This window comes from Sciurus carolinensis, chromosome 4, assembly GCF_902686445.1.
Source record: "Sciurus carolinensis chromosome 4, mSciCar1.2, whole genome shotgun sequence".
NCBI lineage: Eukaryota > Metazoa > Chordata > Mammalia > Rodentia > Sciuridae > Sciurus > Sciurus carolinensis.
In genome coordinates, this window is record NC_062216.1 from 116,753,604 (window position 1) to 116,776,737 (window position 23,134).

The 23,134-nt window shown below is 43.3% G+C and overlaps 3 protein-coding genes across 7 annotated transcripts in view; 2 read left to right on the forward strand and 1 right to left on the reverse strand.

The window, feature by feature from the left end:
* Nucleotides 1-64: 64 nt before the first annotated feature.
* On the forward strand, nucleotides 65-2,357 carry Spryd4 (SPRY domain containing 4). The gene is made up of 2 exons (XM_047549311.1): nucleotides 65-232; nucleotides 771-2,357. Exons 1-2 carry the CDS (start codon nucleotides 148-150, stop codon nucleotides 1,307-1,309), a joined length of 624 nt encoding a protein of 207 aa, XP_047405267.1. The 5' UTR covers nucleotides 65-147; the 3' UTR covers nucleotides 1,310-2,357.
* Gls2 (glutaminase 2) lies at nucleotides 2,323-17,231 on the reverse strand. Of its 4 annotated transcripts, XM_047549310.1 has the most exons (19): nucleotides 16,940-16,975; nucleotides 16,698-16,794; nucleotides 10,974-11,073; nucleotides 10,474-10,595; nucleotides 9,754-9,913; nucleotides 9,173-9,252; nucleotides 8,923-9,086; nucleotides 8,589-8,647; nucleotides 6,849-6,881; nucleotides 6,498-6,556; nucleotides 5,966-6,032; nucleotides 5,768-5,818; nucleotides 5,396-5,572; nucleotides 4,537-4,668; nucleotides 4,302-4,394; nucleotides 3,968-4,029; nucleotides 3,409-3,485; nucleotides 3,077-3,140; nucleotides 2,323-2,947 (listed from the first exon to the last, which is right to left on the reverse strand). In XM_047549310.1, exons 3-19 carry the CDS (start codon nucleotides 11,052-11,054, stop codon nucleotides 2,791-2,793), a joined length of 1,638 nt encoding a protein of 545 aa, XP_047405266.1. In that variant the 5' UTR covers nucleotides 11,055-11,073; nucleotides 16,698-16,794; nucleotides 16,940-16,975; the 3' UTR covers nucleotides 2,323-2,790. The 4 variants fall into 4 exon arrangements, with proteins under 4 accessions (XP_047405266.1, XP_047405262.1, XP_047405263.1 ...); XM_047549306.1 differs by lacking the exon at nucleotides 16,698-16,794 and having other exon boundaries at nucleotides 16,940-17,231; XM_047549307.1 differs by lacking the exon at nucleotides 16,698-16,794 and having other exon boundaries at nucleotides 9,754-9,883; nucleotides 16,940-17,230.
* Nucleotides 17,232-17,629: 398 nt separating this feature from the next.
* Nucleotides 17,630-23,134, forward strand: part of Rbms2 (RNA binding motif single stranded interacting protein 2) — an 85,052-nt gene continuing 79,547 nt past the window's right edge. For both annotated transcript variants that reach the window (XM_047550072.1, XM_047550071.1), the window contains exon 1: nucleotides 17,630-17,870. The gene's annotated coding sequence lies outside the window, so the exon portion shown is untranslated. The remainder of the gene's footprint in view (nucleotides 17,871-23,134) is intronic.

Genomic DNA, 23,134 nt, shown 5'->3' on the forward strand with positions numbered 1-23,134 from the left:
GACCGAGATGGTGGCCCCGCGCCGGGCGTCGGTTCCTTTACGTCATCACGCTGCGCAGCTGCCTCGCGCATCACGTGTTCCGGGAACTGGTCGGCAGATGGCGGGGTCTCCAGCAAGTGAACGTACCGTGTGTTTCCGTGGCGTAAGATGGCGCTGCCCTTTTCACGTTCTTGGCGCTTTTGCCGCTGGGGAACCAAACGATTTGCGGTTGCTGCCGGGGAAGCCCGGAGAGGTAGGATTATTACCTTTTATTCTCGTTTGCCCCCAAAGTTTCCGGCTGTTATTCTCGGAGGCTGCTCAAGACAACTTCAACACTTTTTAGTCATCTCCCCTCCCCCACTGCCTTGGTCTTGAGATGCCAAACATTAGACACCATCTAGTTCCCCATTCCGAGTTTTTCGGTTCTTCGGGCTGTCTATACTAAAAAGATGTCCCCCAGTCTTGCCAGCGTGTTTTTCTGTTTTTCGCGGTGCTGGGGATTAAACTCACGGGCACTCCATCCCTAGGCTATATCCCCACAGCCCTTTTTATTTTATTTTTTGATACAGAGTCTTGCTGAGTTGCCCAGGCTGGCTCAGAACTTGCACTGCTCCTGCCACAGCCTTCTGAGTAGCAGGAATTACAGGCGTGTTTAACTGCGTCCGGCTTCCAGCTTGCCTTTCGACTTTTCCCTGCTTCCTTGTGATCTCCTGACTGCCTGCTTGAGAACACAGCACCAGCCCAAAGGTTCTAGCCACTGTCATCATGCAGTCTTTTTGCTCTGCCCGCAGGCATCAGTTTCAAACTGGAAGAAAAAACTGCCCACAGCAGTCTGGCACTCTTCAGAGGTGACACATGTGTCAAATATGGCTTGGTAGGATTGGAACCCACCAAGGTGGCCCTGAATGTGGAGCGCTTCCGTGAGTGGGCAGTGGTGCTGGCAGACACAGCGGTCACCAGTGGCAGACACTACTGGGAGGTGACAGTGAAGCGCTCCCAGCAATTCCGAATAGGAGTGGCAGATGTGGACATGTCCCGGGATACCTGCATCGGTATTGATGATCGTTCCTGGGTGTTTTCCTATGCCCAGCGCAAGTGGCACACCATGTTGGCCAACGAGAAAGCCCCAATTGAGGGTATTGGGCAACCAGAGAAGGTGGGACTGCTGCTGGAGTATGAGGCCAAGAAGCTGAGCCTGGTGGATGTGAGCCAGGTCTCTGTGGTCCACACACTACAGACAAATTTCCAGGGTCCCGTGGTGCCTGCTTTTGCTCTTTGGGATGGAGAGCTGCTGACCCACTCTGGGCTTGAGGTGCCAGAGCATCTCTAGTATGTCCCTTATTAGAGTCCCTAATCATGCTTTTGGCCAGCTTCCAATTGAAAGCATATGAAACTGTTTTACTTTGCCCCAAACAATCTCTCTCTCCCACAACTTGTTGTTGGGTCCTCTGTGCAATATCTTAGTCATTTTCTATCTCCTACCTTATGGAAGTTAGGCATACAGCCAAGCTTCCCCTTCAAACTATTGCCAGTATCCTGGGCTTCACAGGTATAGTTTCCTATACTTGATTCCTTTATTCCCTCTGCCTCCTATGCCTCAAGACTGTTCAGTCCTAGGGTCTTGTCTTTTAGCCTAGTTGAGTTTGTTCACTGTGATACCTCTCTCTCCCTTTATCTATATGTTACCTGTTTGTTTTGAGGTTTCTACCAAATCTCTCCAGAGTAAATCTTTTCTACCTCTGGCTGGAGGAGTGGCGAAGTCAGTGATTTGGTCCTTTCTCTGTAGCACCTACAGAGTCTGTTCTGGTCCCTCAGTGTTTATTGACCCAGTGGATCAGAGTGAAAACAGAATCCCCAAGTACCTCAGAGCCAAAGACCCTCAGCCCCACACAGATGGCAGCTATCCTTACCCTGAGTCCATCTACCTTCATCTGTATACCTCCTATACCCAGCCAATCCATCATCATCGTGCCAGTTATAATTGTGACAAAGGGAAGAGAACTAGGGGGAAATCTAGGGGATTTGTGTCAGAAACATTATTCTTAAGTTCTGCCGTCATTTCTGCCACAGTTGAAACTTCCAGAGGAAGGAAGGAGGTCTGAGGTTTTGCATAGTCCATTTGGGGGGTCTATTGAGACTCACACTCATTCCCCTTAGCACCATAATACACTTACCCTAAAACAATATTTGGGGTTGAGGAAATGAAGTAAGTGAAAATGTAAGTGAAATGTGTATTGTTTGGACTCTGTCTGACCCTGTGGTTCTATCTTACTTTACCTTCTATGATGGCGATAAAGCTGGAGTGCCCCTAGGGGAAAAGAGAATGACTAAGTTTAGCAAAAGTAATTTGTATAATTAAAGTTTATTTGAGCACAAAATACTTTCTCTGTCTATAAAATTGCTGTTAGCAGTAGCAGCAGCAGGTCCTGGCCAAGGGGGACTGCTGTCACCAGACTACTAAAGCCAGGTACATAGGCTCTCTCTTTCTCTTACCCTGATTTATACTTGTGCATGGTAGCTAGAGTCCTTCCACTTAAGTATGGTTTCTTCAAGAGAGGACCTGGGTGAAGACCTGGGATGGTTTTGAGTGGACCAAGCCAATAGACCCTAATTCAAAGTGTCCATGGATAGCTATACTGGTGGTGTCCCCTGGGGAATGGGGTGTTTTGATTCTCATGGAAAGCATTAGCCTATGTTGCGAATGGCTTTCTTGATCCCCACTGAAGCAGCTTTCCATAGGCTTTTTTGGTGGTTATGGATTGTGTGGCCAGCACATGCTGTTTCTTGAGCAGGACTGTCCATGATCTGTTCTCAAACCATACTCTCCAAGTTCTCTTTAGACAGGGCCTCAGCTGCTGCCTCAGCCTGGGTCTCAGAGAGTGTGTAGGAGTCCTGGTAATCTTGAAGCAGTTTGACAACCTCCAAGTGGTTGAATTGCACAGCATCATCCAGGGGAATGTTGCCCCACCTGAGGAACAATGATCAAGATCAGGGAAAGGAGATAAGAAGAGTGATGTGGTTATATACTTGTGCATGGTGGCTGGTGGGCAGTGGTGGAGAAGTTGTGCCACCCTCCCCTCTTTTAACCTAATCTTACCTGTCTTTGACAAAAGGGTTCACTTTGCAAGCCTCGATCAGAAATTTAACAACTTCTATGTGTCCTAGGAATAGGGGCAGAAGGAAAGTGAGAGGATACAGATCCTGAATCCTTTGGTACAGACCCATGGCAGCCAGAGTCTGTATGAAGAGGAGAGGAGAAAAGGCTTCTTTCCCTTTTGCTCCCTACAAACACCCAATAATAGTTTGGCTGCCAGCTGAAGAGACAGAACTAGTTGTTGGCCCTGTAACCTTGAAGACACATACAACAGGGTATCTTAGTAGAAAAGAAAAGATCTTATACTCCGCTTCCCACTTCAACCCTTGAGATACCTTCAGCTGCAGCAACATGCAGAGCTGTGCGGGAGTCATAGTCTTTCTGTTCCATGTCCATGGCTGACAAGGCAAACCTGAGATAGTAGAAAGTGACTAGGATTACCCAGATCAGTCTGTAATCACCAGTGTCCTTTCTGAAGTGGGGTCAGACTGGACCCAGAAAATGTAGAACAGTTAATGCCAATATCTGAAGGCTATGTAATCTGTTCTAGATGAGACTGTTATTCCCACTTCAGAGAAATGGGATTGTGATGCTTCCAAAAGCATTACTGCCAACCTATAGTACATGTTTGTTGGTCATCTATTGAGGCAGGATTCGTGCCTTCTAGTACTATGTCCTTACTACCCAAGTTAATAACAATGACCGTCATTTATTAAGTTCTTATTTGGCAGATACTTTGTTTAAAAAAAAACAAAAACTTAAATTCAGTCTCTATCTACATCCATTCTGTCTAGGCCTAAAGCTGAAGCATTTAACTGTTTTGCTATGTGGCCTTCTAATAAGATCTCTGACCAGCAGTATTTTATTGTGAATATCTGGTTATGGTAAAATTACCTTCGAAGAGCTGAGACATCTCCACTATAGGCAGCAAATAACAGGTTCACTACAGTCTTGTTCTGAAATGCAAATCATAGCCACCTGAGATTAATTGTGACTTTGTCTCTGCCCATGCCCAGCTCTGCCTTGTGTTGACCTCTGTGAATGCTTAGCCAATGAAGCATTAAGTCATGTTCTTGTTTTTTTTTTTTTTTTTTTTTTTTTTTTTAGCGGTGCTGGGGATCAAACCGAGGGCCTTGTGCTTGCAAGGCAAGCACTCTACCAACTGAGCTATCTCCCCAGCCCCCATGTTCTGTTTTGAGATAATCCTTTGACCTGGGGTTTTCCTTACCCGAACTTCTCCCCCTTCACGTCGTGGGTCTAACTTCCGAGCACAGTGCCTCAGGTTGTCATAGTTGTGGAAGTTAAAAAGAGACACCAACTTCTAGAATCGCAAGCCAAAGATACTGTTTACTTATTCCTTGCACTTGGTAGGAACTCAAAATAGCTTTATTGACTTAAAGTTTACTAAATAAACTTATTGCTTAATTAAAAAATATTAAGTACTATGTGCAAGAACAACTCACCTGGCAGAAGTTGATGCCTCTATGACTGTTACCCAGCTTGTCCAGTGGAGGTGACAGACACATCATTCCCATAACATTGGGTACCACCAGGAGGATGGCTCCTGACACAGCTGACTTGGCTGGCAGGCCCACCTGGGGAACAAATTTGAAGCTGAGGATGAGCTTGGGGTCCCTCAAATCTAGGAAAACAAACAAGGTAGGCTATTCTAAGTGACTGCATGGGCAAGGTCACAACCACCTCAACCTTTCAGACTTATTAATTAGCTGCTTTTTTTACTGCTACCCTCCCCCCTCAATTCATTGATAAAGGTGGGAAATGTTAATTGAAATATTAGCACTTTGCTCTCTAGAACTAGGGTAAAGTCACATTCTGGTGGTAGAAGATAGGCAATAAAAAACCAATAACTATGACAAACACTGAGAAGAAAAGGAGGGTGCTGTGACTAGAGGTGGAGGTGGACCCATTTGAGATAGGGCAGTTGAAAAAACCTCTCCTAGGGCTGGGAATGTAGTTACTGGTAGAGCTTGCTTGCATTGGGGAAGTCTTGGGTTCAGTCCCTAGCACTGAAAAAAAGAAGAAAAAAAAAAGCCTTTCCTGAGAAGTAACATGTAAACTGAGACCCAGAGGAGACCAGCCAGCCACAGGAAGAGTTGCACAAGTTGCACATGTACCATCCTGTGTCTTTGTATTTGAGGAACTGTATGTTGACAACCTCCAGTGAGGAATCTCAGCCTAACTGCCTAGCTTGAGATTTGTGAATAAGAAGCAGGAACAAGCTTCCACCTCTGTTTTCAAAGACCAGTGTCCTGTCTTGGCACTGGGCTCACCACTGATAAATTGAAGGCCAAAAACACTCACATGGAAGGCAAACTGGCCAGAGAAGTCATACATGCCACAGGAATGCATGAGGCTGAGGGTGTTGCGCACTGCTTCAGCACTCAGAACACTCTCGCCTGTGATGGGACAGATCCCACCATTGGCGAGGGTGGCTGCCATGACACTGCCTGATTCACAGGTGACCTCCACGGAGCACAGCTGTGGAGACAAGGGAGAAGAAAAATGTAATGTGGATGTGAACATGGTGCTCTTGGGAGTAGAGCAGTGTTCTTAGCATCTAGATTTTTCAATAAGTTGCCTTGAAGTTTCTGACAGAACCACCAGAGAGTGCCCATGTGAGTCATAGAAGGAAGGCAGTCTGTCCTGTTTCCTTGGCCCTGAGAGTTTGCTTACCTGGAAGTAGAGATCGAGGGCAGCCATCATGTCCACCCCCTTAGGAAAGCACTGCAAAGAAGAAGGGGGAAAACATTCTCTTCAGGCCTTGGCAGCCCTTTCTCAATCCAAGGTCTCAGCCAAATTTCCCATCCCGTACTATCCTTCCACCAGGAGCAGAATTCCCAGAAACTTTCTCTACTGGCTTCTCCCAGTTACCTTCTTTTCCTTGAGATAATAGCCGATGGCATAATTCCGATCCCCTGTTTCCTTCTCTGACTGGAATCTGAAGCAAACACTTAATTTAGTGCTTAAATTTTGAGAGGTGGGTGTGGGGAGAAGGGGAAAAATTACCTTCCCTAAGAGAGACAGAACTATATCAGTGCCTTTTAACTTTTCACAGTAATATTAGACGACATTTCTGAACCTAAGTAAATACTCAGTGTAGCTTTGTTATAAAATGTAAACAAAACAAACCCCAAAGCTGACTAGTCATCTAGTGTAAAAACACTGGTGAGACTGACTTTGAGGTATTGGCAAGGCCTTAGGCACAAACCGTCACACTGCCTCTCATTACATACTAATTAGGAATTGAACAAATTATTTCACAAAGTAAACAAATGTCAATGAAGGGGCTCAGAGGAAGCTAGGAGGTCAAAGTTGCCCTGGAATTCCTTCCTAAGATCCTCTCTCATCCTGTGTGTACACACACCACCCAATATGTTCAGACAGTCCCTGAACAAGGCCTTACGTGGCATTGCTGAAACCCATGTATTCATTTCCAGCCATTTTGTTCAGATATTGCAACACCTGGAAGAGAAGAAGGACAAGGGAGGCTCACCTGACTAAGAACCCCCTACTAAACATCCCAGCTGAATGGCCCTTCTGAACCACTTAGTCCTTATCCCAGCTTTGCCTGAAAGGACAGGGACTTCAAGAGGCTTTCCTCTCTGAAGCCAACAGATGCCCACTCCTTTCGAAATAAGCCTTCTAGTATGGGTGCACCTGATAACTGAGCCTAGAGCCAGGTACTTGGGGCAGCTGGAGAAGTCAGCATGACATGGTGAAAGGCAGCTAGGAGCTGAGTAGCAAGGGAACTTACAAAATCAAACTTCTCTGCCTTGTTACAGTCCATCTACAGAGAAAGAGAAAGAAGTCAGTATTTCAAGCCTAGGAAGATGACAAAGGAAAGGGTCAGAAGCACCTAGTGGAATTAAAAATGATAGACTAGTCTTGCTACTGGGAATATGTTACACTTTACAATGACCTTTTTGTTTGTGTTTTGAGACACAGTCTCACTGTGTTACCTAGGCTGGTCTCCAACTTATAGGCTCATGTGATCCTGCTTCAGCTTCCTGAGTAACTGAGTCTGTGGGCACATGCCACCATGCCCTGGCAAACTTACTTTCTTTTCTTTTTAAACAACTGAGACGTGTGTGTGTGTATAATCTTAAAAACCAAACCATTTAGATTTTATTAAGTCACAAAGTTACAGATAACCTCACACCCTCAATGAGCTTGAGTCCCCCACTTTCATTCTCAGTGTGAACCCTTATCTCTGACTCCCACTTTCATTTTCCTGACTCCAGTCCTGTCTCCAAGTCCCACTCCTATCTCTCATCCTCATCTTTTTTTTTTTGGCACTAGGGATTGAACCCAGGGGTGCTTTACCACTGAGTTATATCCTCAGCACTTTTTATTTTGAGACAGGGTCTTACTGAGTTGTTTATGGGCTCGTTAAATTGCTGAGACTGACCTTGAACTTGGAATCCTCCTGCCTCAGCTTTCTAAGTTACTGGGATTATAAGTATGTGCCACTGAGCCCAGCTGTGATTCTCATCTCTTAACATACCATGCTAGAGCCTTAATTTAGCCCATTCCTGACTCCCATACCATTCCCAAGACTGAATGGAGTGACAGAAATGGGATAAGTCTACCTGTTGCATATATTATAATATCCAACTATATTGATAGATGAAATGAAGCTAAAGATTTTTTTCCCCCTTTTGGTGGTGCTGGGACCAAACTCGGGCCTTGTGCATGCTAGGCAAGTGCTCTGCCACTGAGCTACATTCCCACTCCTGAAGGTAAATATTTTAGTTGAGTCAAGACCAATATGGCCAGTTTAGATGGGAATGGGATGAGGCAGGTCCCAGAGACAGGGCTGTAGATAGAGCCATCACAGAATATGGGTAGAGACGTGGCCTGGTCTCCTCCCCACAGACTCACTGCTTCCTGCACATGTCAGCTACAGAGTCAACACCACAGGGACTCTGACACCTGAATCACTGGGGGGAGGGTTATTAACACCACCTTCCCCAGGAAGGACTGTGATTGGCTTCAGAATGTTTCTGCCCACATTGCTCCCAGGTTCTTGCTTAAGCCCTGGGAGACCTACAGCTGATGGGCCTGCCTGACACCCTTGCTCAAGGCCAACTCACAGTTCCAGGTGACGTGAATTACTGCCCTGGCCTGGCCATTCACCCTTTTTTGCATGTGTTCCTCACCCAGAAGTGGCCAATCGGTGCCTAATGGTGCTGTCCTCCCCCTGTCTCTGGCATTTGGCCCTTGATCCTAGATAGGGGTCAGGACCTGCTCACTTCTCCAAGGGCCTAGAAGCTCTCGGTTCTATACTCATTGGTGGGGGAGGTGGTGCAGCCTCTCTTACTGACATCCTCAGCATAACATATGGGTTCCTGCTACACTCATACAAAGTCTCCTGGAAACCGTCAAAAGAATCAGTAGCATACTGGTCTCCCTAGAGAGCTGAACAGATAGGAGGGGTATAGGAATGAGGGCGCTTAGAAAAGAGTATCTTTCAGAAAGTTAGTGTGGCACTGACCTTGATCAGGGAGCTGACAACAATGGCACCAGCATTGACCATGGGATTATGAGGGATTCCTGGGGAAATACAAATCACTGAACAAAGACTCCTTTACAGCCTGCCCTCTTGAGGGTTAGATGAGAAAGATTTCTTTGCTGGGGTGAAAGGAATGACAGGGCTAATTAGGAAAAGCAGTGTTTACAGCTGTACCACCCTGTTCATGCTTGATCTCTGATCTCAGAAGCTAAGCAGGGTTAGGCCTGGTTAGTACTTGGATGGGAGGAAGGCAAAGAAGCAAATGAAAAAGGCTTGGGGAGGGGATGAGTTTGGTCTGAGCACTGGGGGTGCTTACCTTCCTCATTGAGGGAGAGTTTGTTGTAGCGCAGGCCGCTGGGCTCCTTGCCCACAAACTTGTGCACATAGTCAGTGCCCAGGGTGCTTATGGAGATGGCATAGGTGAGGGGCTTCACACAGGACTGCAGGCAGAAGGGGATCTTTGTGTGGCCGACGGAATGCCTGGAGGCAGACAGGTGCAATGAAAGGGGTTGGCCTTTGTTCTCTACCTGTGCCCTGCCTCCACTTCCTCTCACCCAGCATCTCACCGTTGACCATCCACAGTGCACAGGGAGACACCCCACAGGTCTGGGTTTGACTTGGCCAGTTGAGGGATATAAGCCGCCACCTGGCATGAGTGGTATAGAAAAGGGAGAAAGATGGATGTGGAGAATGGGGTTTAGGATCAGGAGAATTTTTTTGATAAAAAGCTAAAATCTGTCTTCAGCTTGGCAAATGGATTCCCTTCTGCCTGTTGCTCCCAGAAATACCAAACCTTAAGTCCTAGGGAAACCTATCTATCTGCAGCCCTAATCCTGTAGTGATGACAGTAAAGCTCATGGAAGGTTAAAAAGGAGAATTGTAGGATCAGCTTCCCATTTTGATTCCTAGGCTCAAATACCCTATAAGTCTCTGACAGTTCAGTTGACTATGCCGACTGTCTCCACAGAAACCTAGGATTCTCTCACCTGCTCTAGGAATCCTGTTTAGAAACACATGGAGCTACTTCCCCATTTTTAGAGGATCTGCTTTTTATTATCCACTGGATTCCCAGTCCCGGGAAATCTCTGAGAAGCAAGGAATATCTGGCCCAGAGCCCTTACCCCTCCCTTATACCCCTGGCCCTCACTTTGCCTCCAGTGAGCTCTTTGGCATCCTCAAAGATGCGATCCACATGGCCCGTGAACTCCTCAAAATCAGGAATGACAAACTTCTTTCGGAATGCCTGGGTCAGGAGCACAATGTTGCTGCTCACACACCTGGATCCCAGACACGATTGCATTAGGGGGCTGCAGAAATACAGCTGGGACTCACTCTGGAGCCATGGAGGTTGGGAATAAAGAAGGTTGTGAGTGGTCATGTAGTTTGAGACCAACAGCTTTGGCAAATCACTTTATCTTTTTAGGTTTTGAGTTTCTTCACCTCTAAAACGAAGGATGGTAATAACAAGGAAAGATTCCTTAAGACATAATGTCTTGGGATATGAGGAAAAAACTATTAGAATAAGTATAGTATGTCTCATTTATATTTTAGAAATCCTAAGTCCTATATTATGTATATTCATATATATATGTGAATACATAGGACATTATCTAAAAGATACCTACTAATCTGTTAACAATGTTTTCTTCCAAGAAAAGGGGTCTAGGACTGAGTGGAAAGGGAAATGAGAACACATATTTCTATGTTGTTCAGAATTTATAATGAGTATTCATATATTACTTGTGTGATAAATCATAAAACAAAATGAGGTGCTTCATTATACAGTTCCCAAGATTTCTCTCTGCTCTGATAGTCTGTGTTCACAGAACAGTTTTGAAAACAGTGCCATTATTTCTGGGCCCCTCACTTTTGGAAGAGATCTCGGTCCAAGAGGCCACCACTGCTGGACTCTTGGACCATGCGCTGCATCTGGCTCATGCAGTCCCGGAGCCGGGGATCTGATGTCTGCAGTCCGGTGGCCTTTAGTGCCTTTAGGGGAAAGAAGAAGCCTGATAAGTTTAGTTCAAAAAACAGTAATTGAATCCTAATTCTTTCCAATAGATACTCAATTATCTCAACCCAATTACTACAACAAGTAGAACAAATGGATTTGGAAACTACAAGAGAATGAAGCATCTTTGAAGGCTAACAAGGGATTCCTGCCCTTCTTTGTGCATAGGAGTGTTTAATCTGGACCTGGGGCAGGGAGGGGATTGTCTCCTCAGTTTAGGCACCTGTTATTACCCACCTGTATTCTCTGTCCTCATGCAGCAACCCATTAGGTGTCCTGCATTTGTCCCACCCTCCTTTTCCCACTTTCCATAGGTCTAAAGGATTAGGATTCCAAACAGGTAAAGAACAACTTACACTAGTGAACTTGTGGATGGGGATTCGTTCCTGTCCCTCGGCAATAGTGTAGAAGAGCAAATCACCGAGGCGGGACAGCATGCCACTCTCTGACGAATCACTGTTTGGGGGCAGAGACGGGAGGAGGGCAGGAGCCTGAGAATCGCTCCCTGCTCCTCCTCCTTGAACATGGGCTGATCATTAGGTGAGTGTCCTCATTCTGTTTTTTCCCTAAACCATCTGAGCTGTCCCTGTCCCTGAGAAGTTGTGCATCTCACTCTCTAGCTCTCTTCTACTCCTAACTTTCAGACCAGTGTCTAGCTGCCTGCTAGACACTTCTAGACCATAGGCATTGAAAACTCAACATGTCCAAACTGAGTCATCTAACCTTCCTGCCTCTTCTCTTCTTATGTTTCCCATCTGGGTCAAATAACTACCACCTGGGTGCCGGGCTGGAAATACAGAATCATTTTGGTAGTTCCCATACCTAAAGTCCATGTTTGGTTGGCCACTGACACTGGATGAATCTATCTCCATAATGCCTCTCAAATCTGCCCTCTTCTATTCCCCCTTGCAATATGGTATAGTAGAAAGAACCGAAGGTTGCTCCTTAATAGCTGTGTGATCTTGGGCAGGTAATGTAATATTGTTGAACCTACTTCCTAATCTATAAAATAAGAGTGATAATGTCTACTTCACATGGTGGTATGAGGCTAAATTATGACCATATTCCATGAAAACCTGTCTAACACAAAGTAGATGCTCAGGAAATCAGACTTCATTAGCTCTTTGCTGTTACCTAATTGCCACTATACACTCTTGACTGCCCATCTATCTTCTGCAATATGCTAGCTATTTTTCTAAAATTCAGAATTACTCAAAAACTTTGTGATCGTTCCTTAGTGCCTATAGAAGAGGTTATTTCTTGGTATGGCATTCGAGGCTCTTTAGAACCTGCCAACTCCCTGGGTGCAGGTGGTATATGCCTGTAATCCCAGTGACTCAGGAAGCTAAGGCAGGAGGGCTGCAAGTTGGAAGCCAGCCTCAGCAACTTAGTGAGACATTGTCTTAAAATAAATAAAGAACTAGGAATGTAGTTCAGTGGTAAAGCACCCCTAGGTTCAATCCCTAGTACCAAAAAACCTGCCAACTTTTTTTTCCTATTCCCCATCATTCTCCCACACTCCAGTTATGAGAGGTTAATAGATGGTTCCTCAAATGGGTCAGGGACTGAGAGTTTTCCTGGCCTTTGCATATTCTGTAATTTCAGCAAGGAATGACCTTCTATTTCACCTAGCATAGTCCTCCTTGTCCTTCAAGGTCCAGCTCAAATGCCACCAACTCTGTAATATTTCCCCAACCCTCCAGATTTTGCTTATGTTACTGGTGTGGCACACACACCATTTTACCGTCAGAAGATTCTTTCTTTGTTCCACCAGGTTTTTGTGTTTTATACATCCTTGTCTTCCTAGCTTTGAGCAAAGTCCCTAGCACACAGTGGTCTTCAATAAGAATTTCCAAGTTACATTGTTAGGAAAGTCCCTGTGCCCCCAAATATCTCTCCCAATGAATGGCTTATGGCACCAAAGATTTAGGCACCAAAGACTTCTTGATCTTCAAGAGTTCTCCTAGTAATAGATTAACAGATTTAGAGGAATTACATCAGATCAAATATGACATCTAGTTGAAATTAAGACCCTTCAAAACCCTTTGACCCAACAACTTGGCTTCCAGGATATATTCATATACAAGTAACATATTCATAGTTATTCATTGCATAATTAGAAAGATTGAAAACAACTGTGCATTAATAGGGACCCCAGTTAGGTAAACTGTGGGTTTATTCATACAATGGAATGTTAGGCAGTAAAAATAAAAAGAGATTAGGGACCGCTTTAAGTACTGTTCTCTAAGATGTATTATTAACTAAAAGAAGAATGTTGTAGAACAGTGAATGTAATATGAAACTATTGATGTTTAAAAATACATGTCTGCTTATTCAGGTACAAAATATTTCTGGCAGGACATATAAGAAAGAGGTTAAACTCATATTCCTCTAAGGAGATGAGGTAGGTGCTGAGCAAAAGGGGTAGGAGGGATACTTTTCACTATTTATGTTCTGTATACTTTTGAATTTTGAACCATATGTCTATATTGTCCAATGAATCAATGCACTAAAAAAGTAAAGATTCTCAAGAAGCTTGGCAGAGAGTAGGCATGTGTGTTTGGGGCCAGGAGGAATACCAGAAGATCGAGGAGTTTTCCTAATTTGGGGAAAACTGTCACTACATGCTAGTGTCTATGAGGAAGCAGGGAGGAAACCATATGAGGGATAACTAAAAGAGGAATGTTTGTAGGGATACTTTGTTATTTTATGTTTTGTAGTACTGGAGATCAAACCCAAGGCCTCAGATATGCTAGAAAAGTGCTCTACCATTGAGCGACATTCCTAGCCCTTGTAGAAATACTTTGAAAGCAGGTCTCCATGCCTGGATGCTGATGGAAGATAGGAAATAATGCCACACCATTTCTGAATGTCTCAAAATTCTTTAAAAAATTGCATAACCTTTGATTCAGATACAGACTGATCACCAACATAATGTTGAAGGGGAAAAAGGTATAGAACAATGTGTATAGTATAATACCATTTACTAAAAAGATAAAATATATCACATGTATTTTATGTCTTAAAATATCCTTAAAAGACTATAGAAGATATTCATGTCATTAGACGTCTCTGGGGAGCAAAGTTTCCTAGGAATTTACTCTTAAGAAATAATTGCATGCCAGGCACAGTGGCACATGCCTATAATCCCAGAGACTTGGTAGGCTGAGGCAGGAGGATCACAAGTTCAAATCCAGCCTCAGCAACTTAGTGAGGCCTAAGCAACTTAGCGAGACCCTGCTCTAAATACAAAATAAAAAAAGGCTGGGGGGTTGGGGTTGTGGCTCAGTGATAGAGCACTTGCCTTACACATGTGGGCACGGGGTTTGATCCTCAGTACTACATAAATTAAAAAAATAAAGACATCGTGTTAAAAAAAAAGAAAAGAAAAAAGCGAGAGGATATAGCTCAGCTGTGAGGCAAGCACAAGGCCCTGGGTTCAATCCTCAGCACTGCAAAAAAAAAAAAGGAGGGGGGCTGAGGATGTGGCTCAGTGGTTAAGTGACTCTGGGTTCAATCTCAATCCCTGGTACCAAAAAAAAAAAAAAAAAAAAAAAAAAGAAAGAAAGAAAGAAAGAAAGAAAGACAGCACCAGGCATGGTGCTCACAACTGTAATCCCAGTGACTCAGGAGGCTGAGGCAGGAGGATCATGAGTTCAAAGTCAACTTCAGCAACTTAGCAAGTCTCAAAATAAAATACTAAAAAAGGGGGCTGGGTGAAACAGACTTTATTACCTCATGTATGACTGCATGACTGATGTGATCCTGCAATATGTATAATCAGAAAAATGACAGATTACACTCTGTTTAGGTCTGATCTATCAAAATGTATAAATGCATTCTACTGTCATGTATGACTAATTAAAACAAATAAAATTTAAAAATTAAAAAACAAAAGGGCTGGGGATGTGGCTCAGTGGTAGTGTGCCACTGGGTTCAATCCCAGTACCAAAAAAAAAAAAAAAAAAAAAAAAAACCACAAACAAAAGCAAAAACAAAACAAACAAAAACAGACAAGAAAAGAAAAACGAAAAAGAGAAAAATATTGTGAAATTATTGTTGAAAGTACACAAAAGAGTCTATAGTAACCAAACTGAAGTAAATAAGTTATGGTAATGGGGCTGGAAATGTGGCTTAGTAGTAGAGTGCATGCCTAACATGTGTAAGGCCTTGGCTTCGATCCCTAGGAATTAAAAAAAAAAAGTTATGGCAACTCATAACCATGTAATCTTTTAAAATAGTAAAATTTCAATTACTAAAATTGATGTCATGCCAGGCACAGTGGCACATACCTGTAATCCCACAGCTCAGGAGGCTGAGGCAGGAGGATTTCGAGTTCACAGTCAGCCTCAGCAACCTTGAGGCACTAAACAACCCAGACCCTGTCTCTAAATAAAATACAAAACAGGACTGGGGATGTGGCTCACTGGTTGAGTTCCCGAGTTCAATCACTGGTATCCCAGCCCCCCAAAAAATCGAAGTCATAACATATATTGAAAGCTGTTCATAAAATAGAAAAGATAGGTTACCAAGGAATATATGATCTCATTTTTGTTATATATTGGGTATATATGGAAGTATTATAATATTAATTGGTTATATCTAACATTGGGAACCCTTTTTTTTCCCTTGATACTGTCTTTATCTTTCTTTTCTCTCTTTCTTCTTTTCGAGATGGCAGTCTCACTCTATTGCCCAGGTTGGCCTTGCATTTTCATTCTTTGCCATAGCCTACTGAGTAGCTGGGATTATGGAAGTGCATCACACATCTACCTTCTTGTTTTTTTTTTTTTTTTTTTTTTTGGGGGTGCTGGGGATCGAACCCAGGGCTTGTTTTTCTTTTAAAAATAAGAAATACAATAAAGCTACATGTTTTTAAAAAATAAACAATAACCCAAATAACAAGGCCTCTTTCACCCCCAAGTGAAAATTCTCACACTCTCAGCGCCCATCACCCTCTAGTGCTGTCAACTCTTCTGCGCAGGGTGTACCAGTCCAAGGCCATTACCAAGAGGTTTCCTGGAGATGGAGCAGCCACAGGCAGGAGAAACTAGTCCCCTAAAAACACTCCATTAGGATACTCCACTGGATGCTGGTGTGTGTGTAAGGGAGCCAGGAATGCTTCCAGCTCCATCCTATAGCCATTCTCCTATGGTTATTTGGGGGGTAGTGGAGATTGAACAGGAAGGAGTGGTCTTATCCTTTAAATGTTTCATGTCTCTTTGAGAAGAGATTGTTGGAAAAGTAGTGCATAATAATGATTATTAATAGTAAACAATAGTTATTAGTCTCCCAGTACCCTCCAAATACTTATTGATTTGTTACTTCTGAGGACTGGAACTCCAGTGGTGGTGAAGTAGTGCTGTTTTTCTGGGTATTTTAACTATGGTGTGATATGTTTCTGAGTGTCATCAGTTAGATGTCAATGACAAGAGAGGTGGCCCATTTCCTGTTACTTCTATAATAGGGCAGGGGTTACTTGAACAGGGTCTAGCTAACCTTCTGAAGAGGACAAAATTTCTTGTTTAGTATCATCTGCGTCTCAGAGAGAGGAAAAAAGAAAAAGGTTCAACAACCAAGTATTTCTGGGTGGTGGGGGAAAGAGAGGTTCGACCGGGGAGTGGGGAGCAGAAGTACCCAAAGGAAAAGAATCCTTCAAATCAGGGAGCCTGAGCAGCATAAATAACAGCTCTGACTAGCTTTGATTTCTGCATCTCATGATTTTATTCCCTCATTATAAATACTCTCCCCATTCAATAGTTTGGAAAACCACCCTTATTCTACAGATTAGGGGGCCCTGCTATGCACACACCCAATACATACGCACGTATTTGCGCACCAATAATGCGCGCATCACATTTTGCCCGCCGAGTACCCTCAGAAATAAGACACACCACATAGACCCAAGTACACTTTGACCTGAAACAGGAGGCTGTTCATACCCACATCCCCTAAAATACCTACGAGGACCCGGGAGGAAAAGAAGGGGAGGATGAGCGTGTCTGCACACGGCCCCGCACTGTGACACGTGCACCAAGCAACACTCCGCGCCCATTCTGCGTTCCCATTTAAGTACGCACCTTGGACAGGCACCATCTCGAAGACCGACCTGCCCAAACGCCCTCCCGGGCGGAAGGCATGTTACCGCCCGAGCTCTGCGGACCCAAAGCCCCAAATCTAAAGGAAAAGGCATCGCGGGCTAGTGAGCGAGAAGAGAGGGGAGATATGATGCGCTTCCTAGGGACCGAGATTTGGGCACGAGGAAGAACGACAGTGGGAGTGGGAGGGAGCCTGTCCCCTGCCCCTGTCCCGCGAGCCTTACTGATCCTGGTGCTGTGGCTGGTGGCTGTGCGGCGTCTCCCTGCCCTGCGCCGCTGCCTCACTGAGGTGGTGTCGGACGCCCCAGCCAAGGAGGGGGCTCCGGCTCAGGTGACCCCAGACTCCCCGCCGGCAGTGATTGCCCGCCCGGCTCAGCGCATTCTGCAGAGCTCTCATGGAGCGCATGCCCCCAGCGCGCTGCCGGCTCTGCCCGAGCGCCTAGAACGTCTGTGCGTTGGCTGGGAGGGAGGGGTGGAGGCGTTGCGAGTTAGCTAAGGTGCGGGGGAGCTGTGTGAGAGAATGCTTAGCCCGGGAGATGGGGAAGAGGGGTGGGTGGGGTTGGAGCTGGAGGAGGGGCCAGTCGCTTCGTGGCTCCCGTCGGGGTCAGATACACTCATTCTTCCTAGATAGGGGATGGGCCAGGAATGCCAGTGACTAGGGAGAAGTGGGGCTGGGGTCTAGTGGGTGGCCAGGAGAAGGCGGTGCCCGGGAATCGAGATAGACAGTGCTCAAGTCCAATAATTGAGGAAGAAGAAGAAGGGGGCCGGGGGGTGGGGGGGGGAAGGTGGTGGTGGGCGGGGAAAGGAAGAGGTTATCCAATGAAAGCAAGGCAGTGGGTTGTTCGCGAGAGCCTGCTGATTTCTTCTGCGCTCTGGCTACTGCCGCGAGCTTTGAGTGCAGGTGCAGTGGGCGGGAAAGCTAGAAAGAAGGTCTGCGGAGACGCTGGACTCCACCTGGATGCGGCGGGGTTAGGAACGATGGAATGCTCTGGTAGAGACGAGAGCGCTGCCTCCAGGGAGAAGGATGAGAGTGAGCCCTATTTAGGAATCACTTAATGACCTTCGACATTCAAAGGCCAGAGCCGACCCTCAATAACGCGCTTCGTAGTGCGGCCTGCAGGCCGAAAGCATCCTAGTTACGGACGCGCTATGGTGGTGAGTGGAGAGTCAGTGGCCACAACATACCCCATCCAGAAACAGCCCCTGGGCTGCGGATGTAGTTCAGAGCGCTTGCCTAGCATGTGTGAGGTCCTGGGTTCGGTTCCCAGCAAAACGCACACACTCACGCGCGCGCGCGTCCCTTAGCACTAGTAAGACACTGGGGCGAAGAAAAGGCCACTTTGCTGGTTGTTAGGATGCTTGGGTTCTAGTTTTAGCTCTCATGTAAAGATGAGATGGCCGAGTAAGACTTGTTTTCTGATCTGTGAAGTTCAGACATTTAAATGAGGCAGCGCACACGAAAACATTTCATAAACCGTTTTGCGCAGCTAGAATTTTGGCTATTTTAATCGCTTGTCCTTGTTTTCCTCATAGAGAAGAGGCGAGGTACAAAAATAATTTTGAAAACCAAGAACGCTCAGGAATTTTGTCATTTGCAACTTTCACCTTGTATCTCAACGGCGCCTAAAAACATCTATATTTGGGGGACTGTAGTTGTGGCTCAGTGGTAGAGCGCTTGCCTAGCCCATGTGAGGCACTGGGTTTGATTCTCAGCACCGCATATAAATAAATAAAAAAAATAAAGTTCCATCAACAACTAAAAAAATTTTTTTTAAATCTATATTTAGTAGGAACTCAGTAAAGAACTCTTATGGAATGCCAACCACTTAGTTTATCTTTTTTTTTTTTTTTTTTTTTTGGTGCTGAGGATCTAACCCAGGGCCTTGTGCTTACAAGGCAAGCTCTCTACCGACTGAGCTATCTCCCCAGCCCCAGTTTATCTTTTCTTAACAGAGATCTGTTATTAGTCTTATTTTGAAGATGAAGAAACTAAGATTTAGAAATTATGACTTCTTGCATAAGGTAACCCACAGCACCAGAAATAGAAATCAGAATAAAATCTCTGACTACAAGGCTCTTTCTCCTTCATGCAGCCCTTCTCCCATATTAACTATTAAATGGAATTATCCTAGGAGAAATAACCCTGTCCTTAAAGGAGGAATTTTCTGGGGAAACTATATGACACAGTACTGGAAGTCACCTCTTGAGGTAGCTCTGGCTGTACCACAAAATACTATTTCCTTTTTTTCATTTTTGGATTAAAATAACAAGATGTATCAGTGGAAAACTAATTATCAAAACCATGCTCTTTTGTTGTGTGGAAAGGCAGGAGGGGGTTTATTTGTTTTGAAACCAGATGGAGTAACCTTTTTTTTTTTTTTTTATTCCTGTTTGTTTTTCCCTGTTGTAACCATTCCCTATATGCCCTATCTGTTCTCCTAACAGTAGGACTTCCTGGAATTTAGGGACTCTAGCTTGCTGCCTTATGCATGATTACCTGAGAGTTAAACTTCTGGGTCTTAATACAAAATGTAGATTCAGTCTAGCATTAGTTTTTCCATATATAATTGACTAATCTTATCCTTGTTTCATAGGTATTATTTCTCTGAAGGTTTTTGATCCATTCAAGAGAAAAAGAGTATACCTTAGGGAATTTCTAAATATTACCCAGAAGTTATTTGCTTCCTTTATTTCCTATTACTGCTGCTTTGAATTAACTTTAATTATAATTAGTAATGAGTTCCTCCTTCCCTACACCTTCTATGCTAATAAAAACTGATGGGGCAGTGAAAAAATATCTGGTGGTAGTTTATGTGGTTCTTTGCTTAGAGAATTAGCCCCTACTGACTTTCACCTTTGGACTCATTTTTGCCTCCACTACAATATGGCTGCCTATGCATGAGGATGGAGCATAAACTGGTGAGTTGGGAGGCCCCCATAGTGTTGTGTAAAGATACTCAAGAACAAGCTTGTGACAGGTATGGTGGTCCATGCCTGTAATCCCAGTGATTTGGGAGGCTGAGACAGGAGGATCACAAGTTCAAGGCCAGCCTGGGCAACTGAGTGAGACCCTTTCCAAAATAAAAAGTAAAAAGGGTTGAGCATGTAGCTCAGTGGTAGAGCTGGGTTCAATCCTCAGTACCAAAAATAAATGAATAAATACGTTTTTTAAAAAATGAAGGCATCTCAGGTAGTTAAAACTTCCCAGGGTCATGTTCTTTTTTTGTTTCTAATTTGAAAGCGACCCATCTAGTTAAATCTATGTTAAAGTATTAAAGAATTAGCCAACTCACCTGGACAGCTACACAGGAGGGTTTTCATAGGTAAAAGAAAACTTTCCTGTGTATCTTCTTTAATAGTGGATTCTTTAAGTCAGTCTTTGGCTGTGCCAGAATTTCATGGTATATAAAGAGGGTTGGTCTTGATGATTTTGAATCCTTAAATAAAAAAAGCTAAATTATCTGTGTTGCAAAATAGGAAGCTTGCTATTTGTGTTTGAAGGCTTTATTTTCTGATTTAGAGGTTCTCATTTTTTCTACTCCATAGAATATAGCTGGGAAGTTAGTCTAATTGAAAGACTTCACAGTTTTTTCATTATTAGTCTTTGTTAATGGTACTATTGGGTAACTCCTTACTGCCTTAGTTTCTCTATTTGTAAAAGATAAACTTGAATTTTACTGGGTGGAGTGTACATTGTGAAATAATTGGCTTCCATTAATTCAGTGATTATCTATTTGTTGGACTACAATGTGCTAGACCATGTGCTGGAGAAGCCATAAATTTAAAAAATAATTAATTAAAAACCAGTTTCTGACTGGTTTTCCATTTCTGGGTTTGGAAGAAAAGAGAAAATGTGTAAAATTCCTAGTGAAAGGTTCTATGGTGTAGATAATTCAGAAAGAAGTATAAAGAAGGGACACCTAACTGGGCTGGGAATGAAGGGCAGTTGAGTTAAAAGGGGAGAGACCTCGACAGTGTTGTATAAAGAGAACCAACTCTTGGGTATTTTAGACAGAGCTGTGCAAGAACAACCGGCATGAAAGGATTGTTTGAGGGACTCACTCAGTTTCTTTGGAGAGAAAAGTAGATATGAGAATATGTGGACCATTGAAGCTGAGAATGTAGGTGGGGGCTTCATGTTTTAAGGTAATGTTAGACTCTATCATAGAGAAAATGAAATTTCATATCAGTTCAAATGTATTTGTGATTTATTCCAATGTGCATTCCTAATTCCTCTTTGGTTTAACAATTGCAAAACCAAATTTTATAGGACTGAAATAATATAATCATGAGCACATAAAAAAAAACTATTACATTTCCACTAACAATGACTATAACATGCTGTCTTTATTTTACCTAATCATGCCTCTTGTAATCTAGTTTCTCTGATGACCATTAAAATCAATTACAGAAGTCTGAGTCATTAAAATATGCCAAGAAAATGTGGATTTTTACCTGTGTTCCTAAAAATACATATATATTAAAAAATTTTTTTTAGTTGTAGATGGACATACCTTTATTTTATTTTTTTTTATGTGGTGCTGAGGATTGAACCCAGTGCCCCACACATGCTAGGCAACTGCTCCCCCACTGAGCTACAACCCCAGCCCCTAAAAACTATTAAAAAACAAAACAAAACCTCTTTGTAGGCTAAATCTAATTTAGAAGCCTTTGTTGAAAAGACAAAAAGAAAACACCTTTAGGGATTGATTGATAACATTTTAATACTTGTTTCTTTAGTGAGGAGGGTGAGACAAGGCAGGTTTGTAATCCCAAGTACTCTGCAGTCTGTGGCAGGAGCATCTCAAGTCCAAGGCCAACCTGGACAATTTAGTGAGTCTGTGTCTCAAAATAAAAAATAAAAAGTCATGGGTATAGCTTAGTGGTAGAGCACCCTGGGATTTAATGTCCTGTATCATAAATTCAAACAAAAGTCTTTTTTTTTTTTTAAATCTAAAGAATATAGACCATGTTAGAATCTTATATTACCATATAGTGAACAAATAAAACTATTATTTAAGAGACCAGATGAAATTAATTTTTAACCATGATTATCTAATTGAAATAATCCATAAGCCATAAATTTTGATGTTTTAATTAATAATCTGGTTTGAATTTTTTATAACACAAGCTTCTTTGGGGGAGGGGTTGGTGCTGGGAATGAACCCAAGGCTTTAGGAATGCTAAGTTCTACCTCTGAACTATATACCCTCAGCCCCTGTATCATCTGTTTTGACCTTTCATTTTGCAAAAGGTGGTGTTTATAGCTCTCTGAACTTCAGGGAATTTTTCAATAAAACAGTTTTAGATCATCAAATAATTTATGTAGTAACTACCACTCAAAAGTGATTTTTCAAGGCTAAGGATATTTGCTTACTTGTGTGCATTCCAATCTAGTTAATTTAAACAGATTAAAAATCAGTAAAGCTGGGCACAGTAGTGCACACCTGTAATCCTAGTGGCTCGGGGGCTAAGGCAGGAGGATGGCGAATTCAATACCAGCTTGAGCACCTTAGCAAGGCCCCAAGCAATTTAGCGAGACTCTCTCAAAATAAAAAATAAGAGCTGAGGATGTGACTTAGGGGTTAAGCACCCCTGGGTTCAATCCCTGGATCCCTGGTACCAAAAAAAAAAAAAAAAAAAAAATCACAGTAAAACATACAGAGGTGCTGGGCACAGTGATGCACTCTAATCCCAGTGGCTTTGGAGGCTGAGGCAGGAGGATTGAGAGTTCAAAGCCAGCCCTTAGCAATTTAACAAGGCCCTATCTCTAAATAAAATATGAAAAAGGTCAGGAGATGTGGCTTGGTGGTTAAGTGCCCCTGGGTTCAATTCCCGGTACAAACAAACAAACAAAAACCCAGAAGGTGCTAAATGAAAAAAATTAATACTACATATAAATTTTTTTGGATAGCTATTAACAATACTGGTATTGATTTCAAGTTTCTCTGAATTATCTGTTTTATTTTGGACATTTCTTATTCCTGTTTATAACAGAATTAAAGGGATTCAAAAATTCTTGTAAGGGGCTGGGGTTGTGGCTCAGTGGTAGATCACTTGCCTAGCAAGTGTAAGGCCCTGGTTTTGATTTTCAGCACCACCTTAAAAATGAACAAATAAAACGAAGTTAAAAAAATTAATCAGATATTCTTTTAAAAATTGTTTAAGGCATTCTGTAGGATCACAATCTCCAATAAAATTATTTTTCAGCATAGACACATAAGCAGGGGGAAAATATAGGTCATAAAACTCACCAGTTAGCCAAAACATTACTAGGGCTGTTTTCTTTTATGATTTTATTTATTCAATTCAAAATTGAAATGTTTTGAAAGGGCACATAATGGAGTTGCCCTCCTGCTCCTACTTCTCATCTACCCAGTTTTCTTCCCCAGAGGCAAAGAATGGTCTTGGTTTTTGTT

Excerpts from the sequence above, each read along its gene's own strand:
- Spryd4 (XM_047549311.1), top strand. The coding sequence starts at position 148 with ATGGCGCTGCCCTTTTCACGTTCTTGGCGCTTTTGCCGCTGGGGAACC. Across the intron at positions 233-770 it reads TGCCGGGGAAGCCCGGAGAG|GCATCAGTTTCAAACTGGAA; the intron begins GTAGGATTATTA and ends CTCTGCCCGCAG.
- Gls2 (XM_047549306.1), bottom strand. The coding sequence starts at position 17,121 with ATGCGCTCCATGAGAGCTCTGCAGAATGCGCTGAGCCGGGCGGGCAAT. Across the intron at positions 9,253-9,753 it reads AAGAGCTCACTGGAGGCAAA|GTGGCGGCTTATATCCCTCA; the intron begins GTGAGGGCCAGG and ends CACTCATGCCAG. Across the intron at positions 3,486-3,967 it reads GATGTCTCAGCTCTTCGAAG|GTTTGCCTTGTCAGCCATGG; the intron begins GTAATTTTACCA and ends CTACTATCTCAG.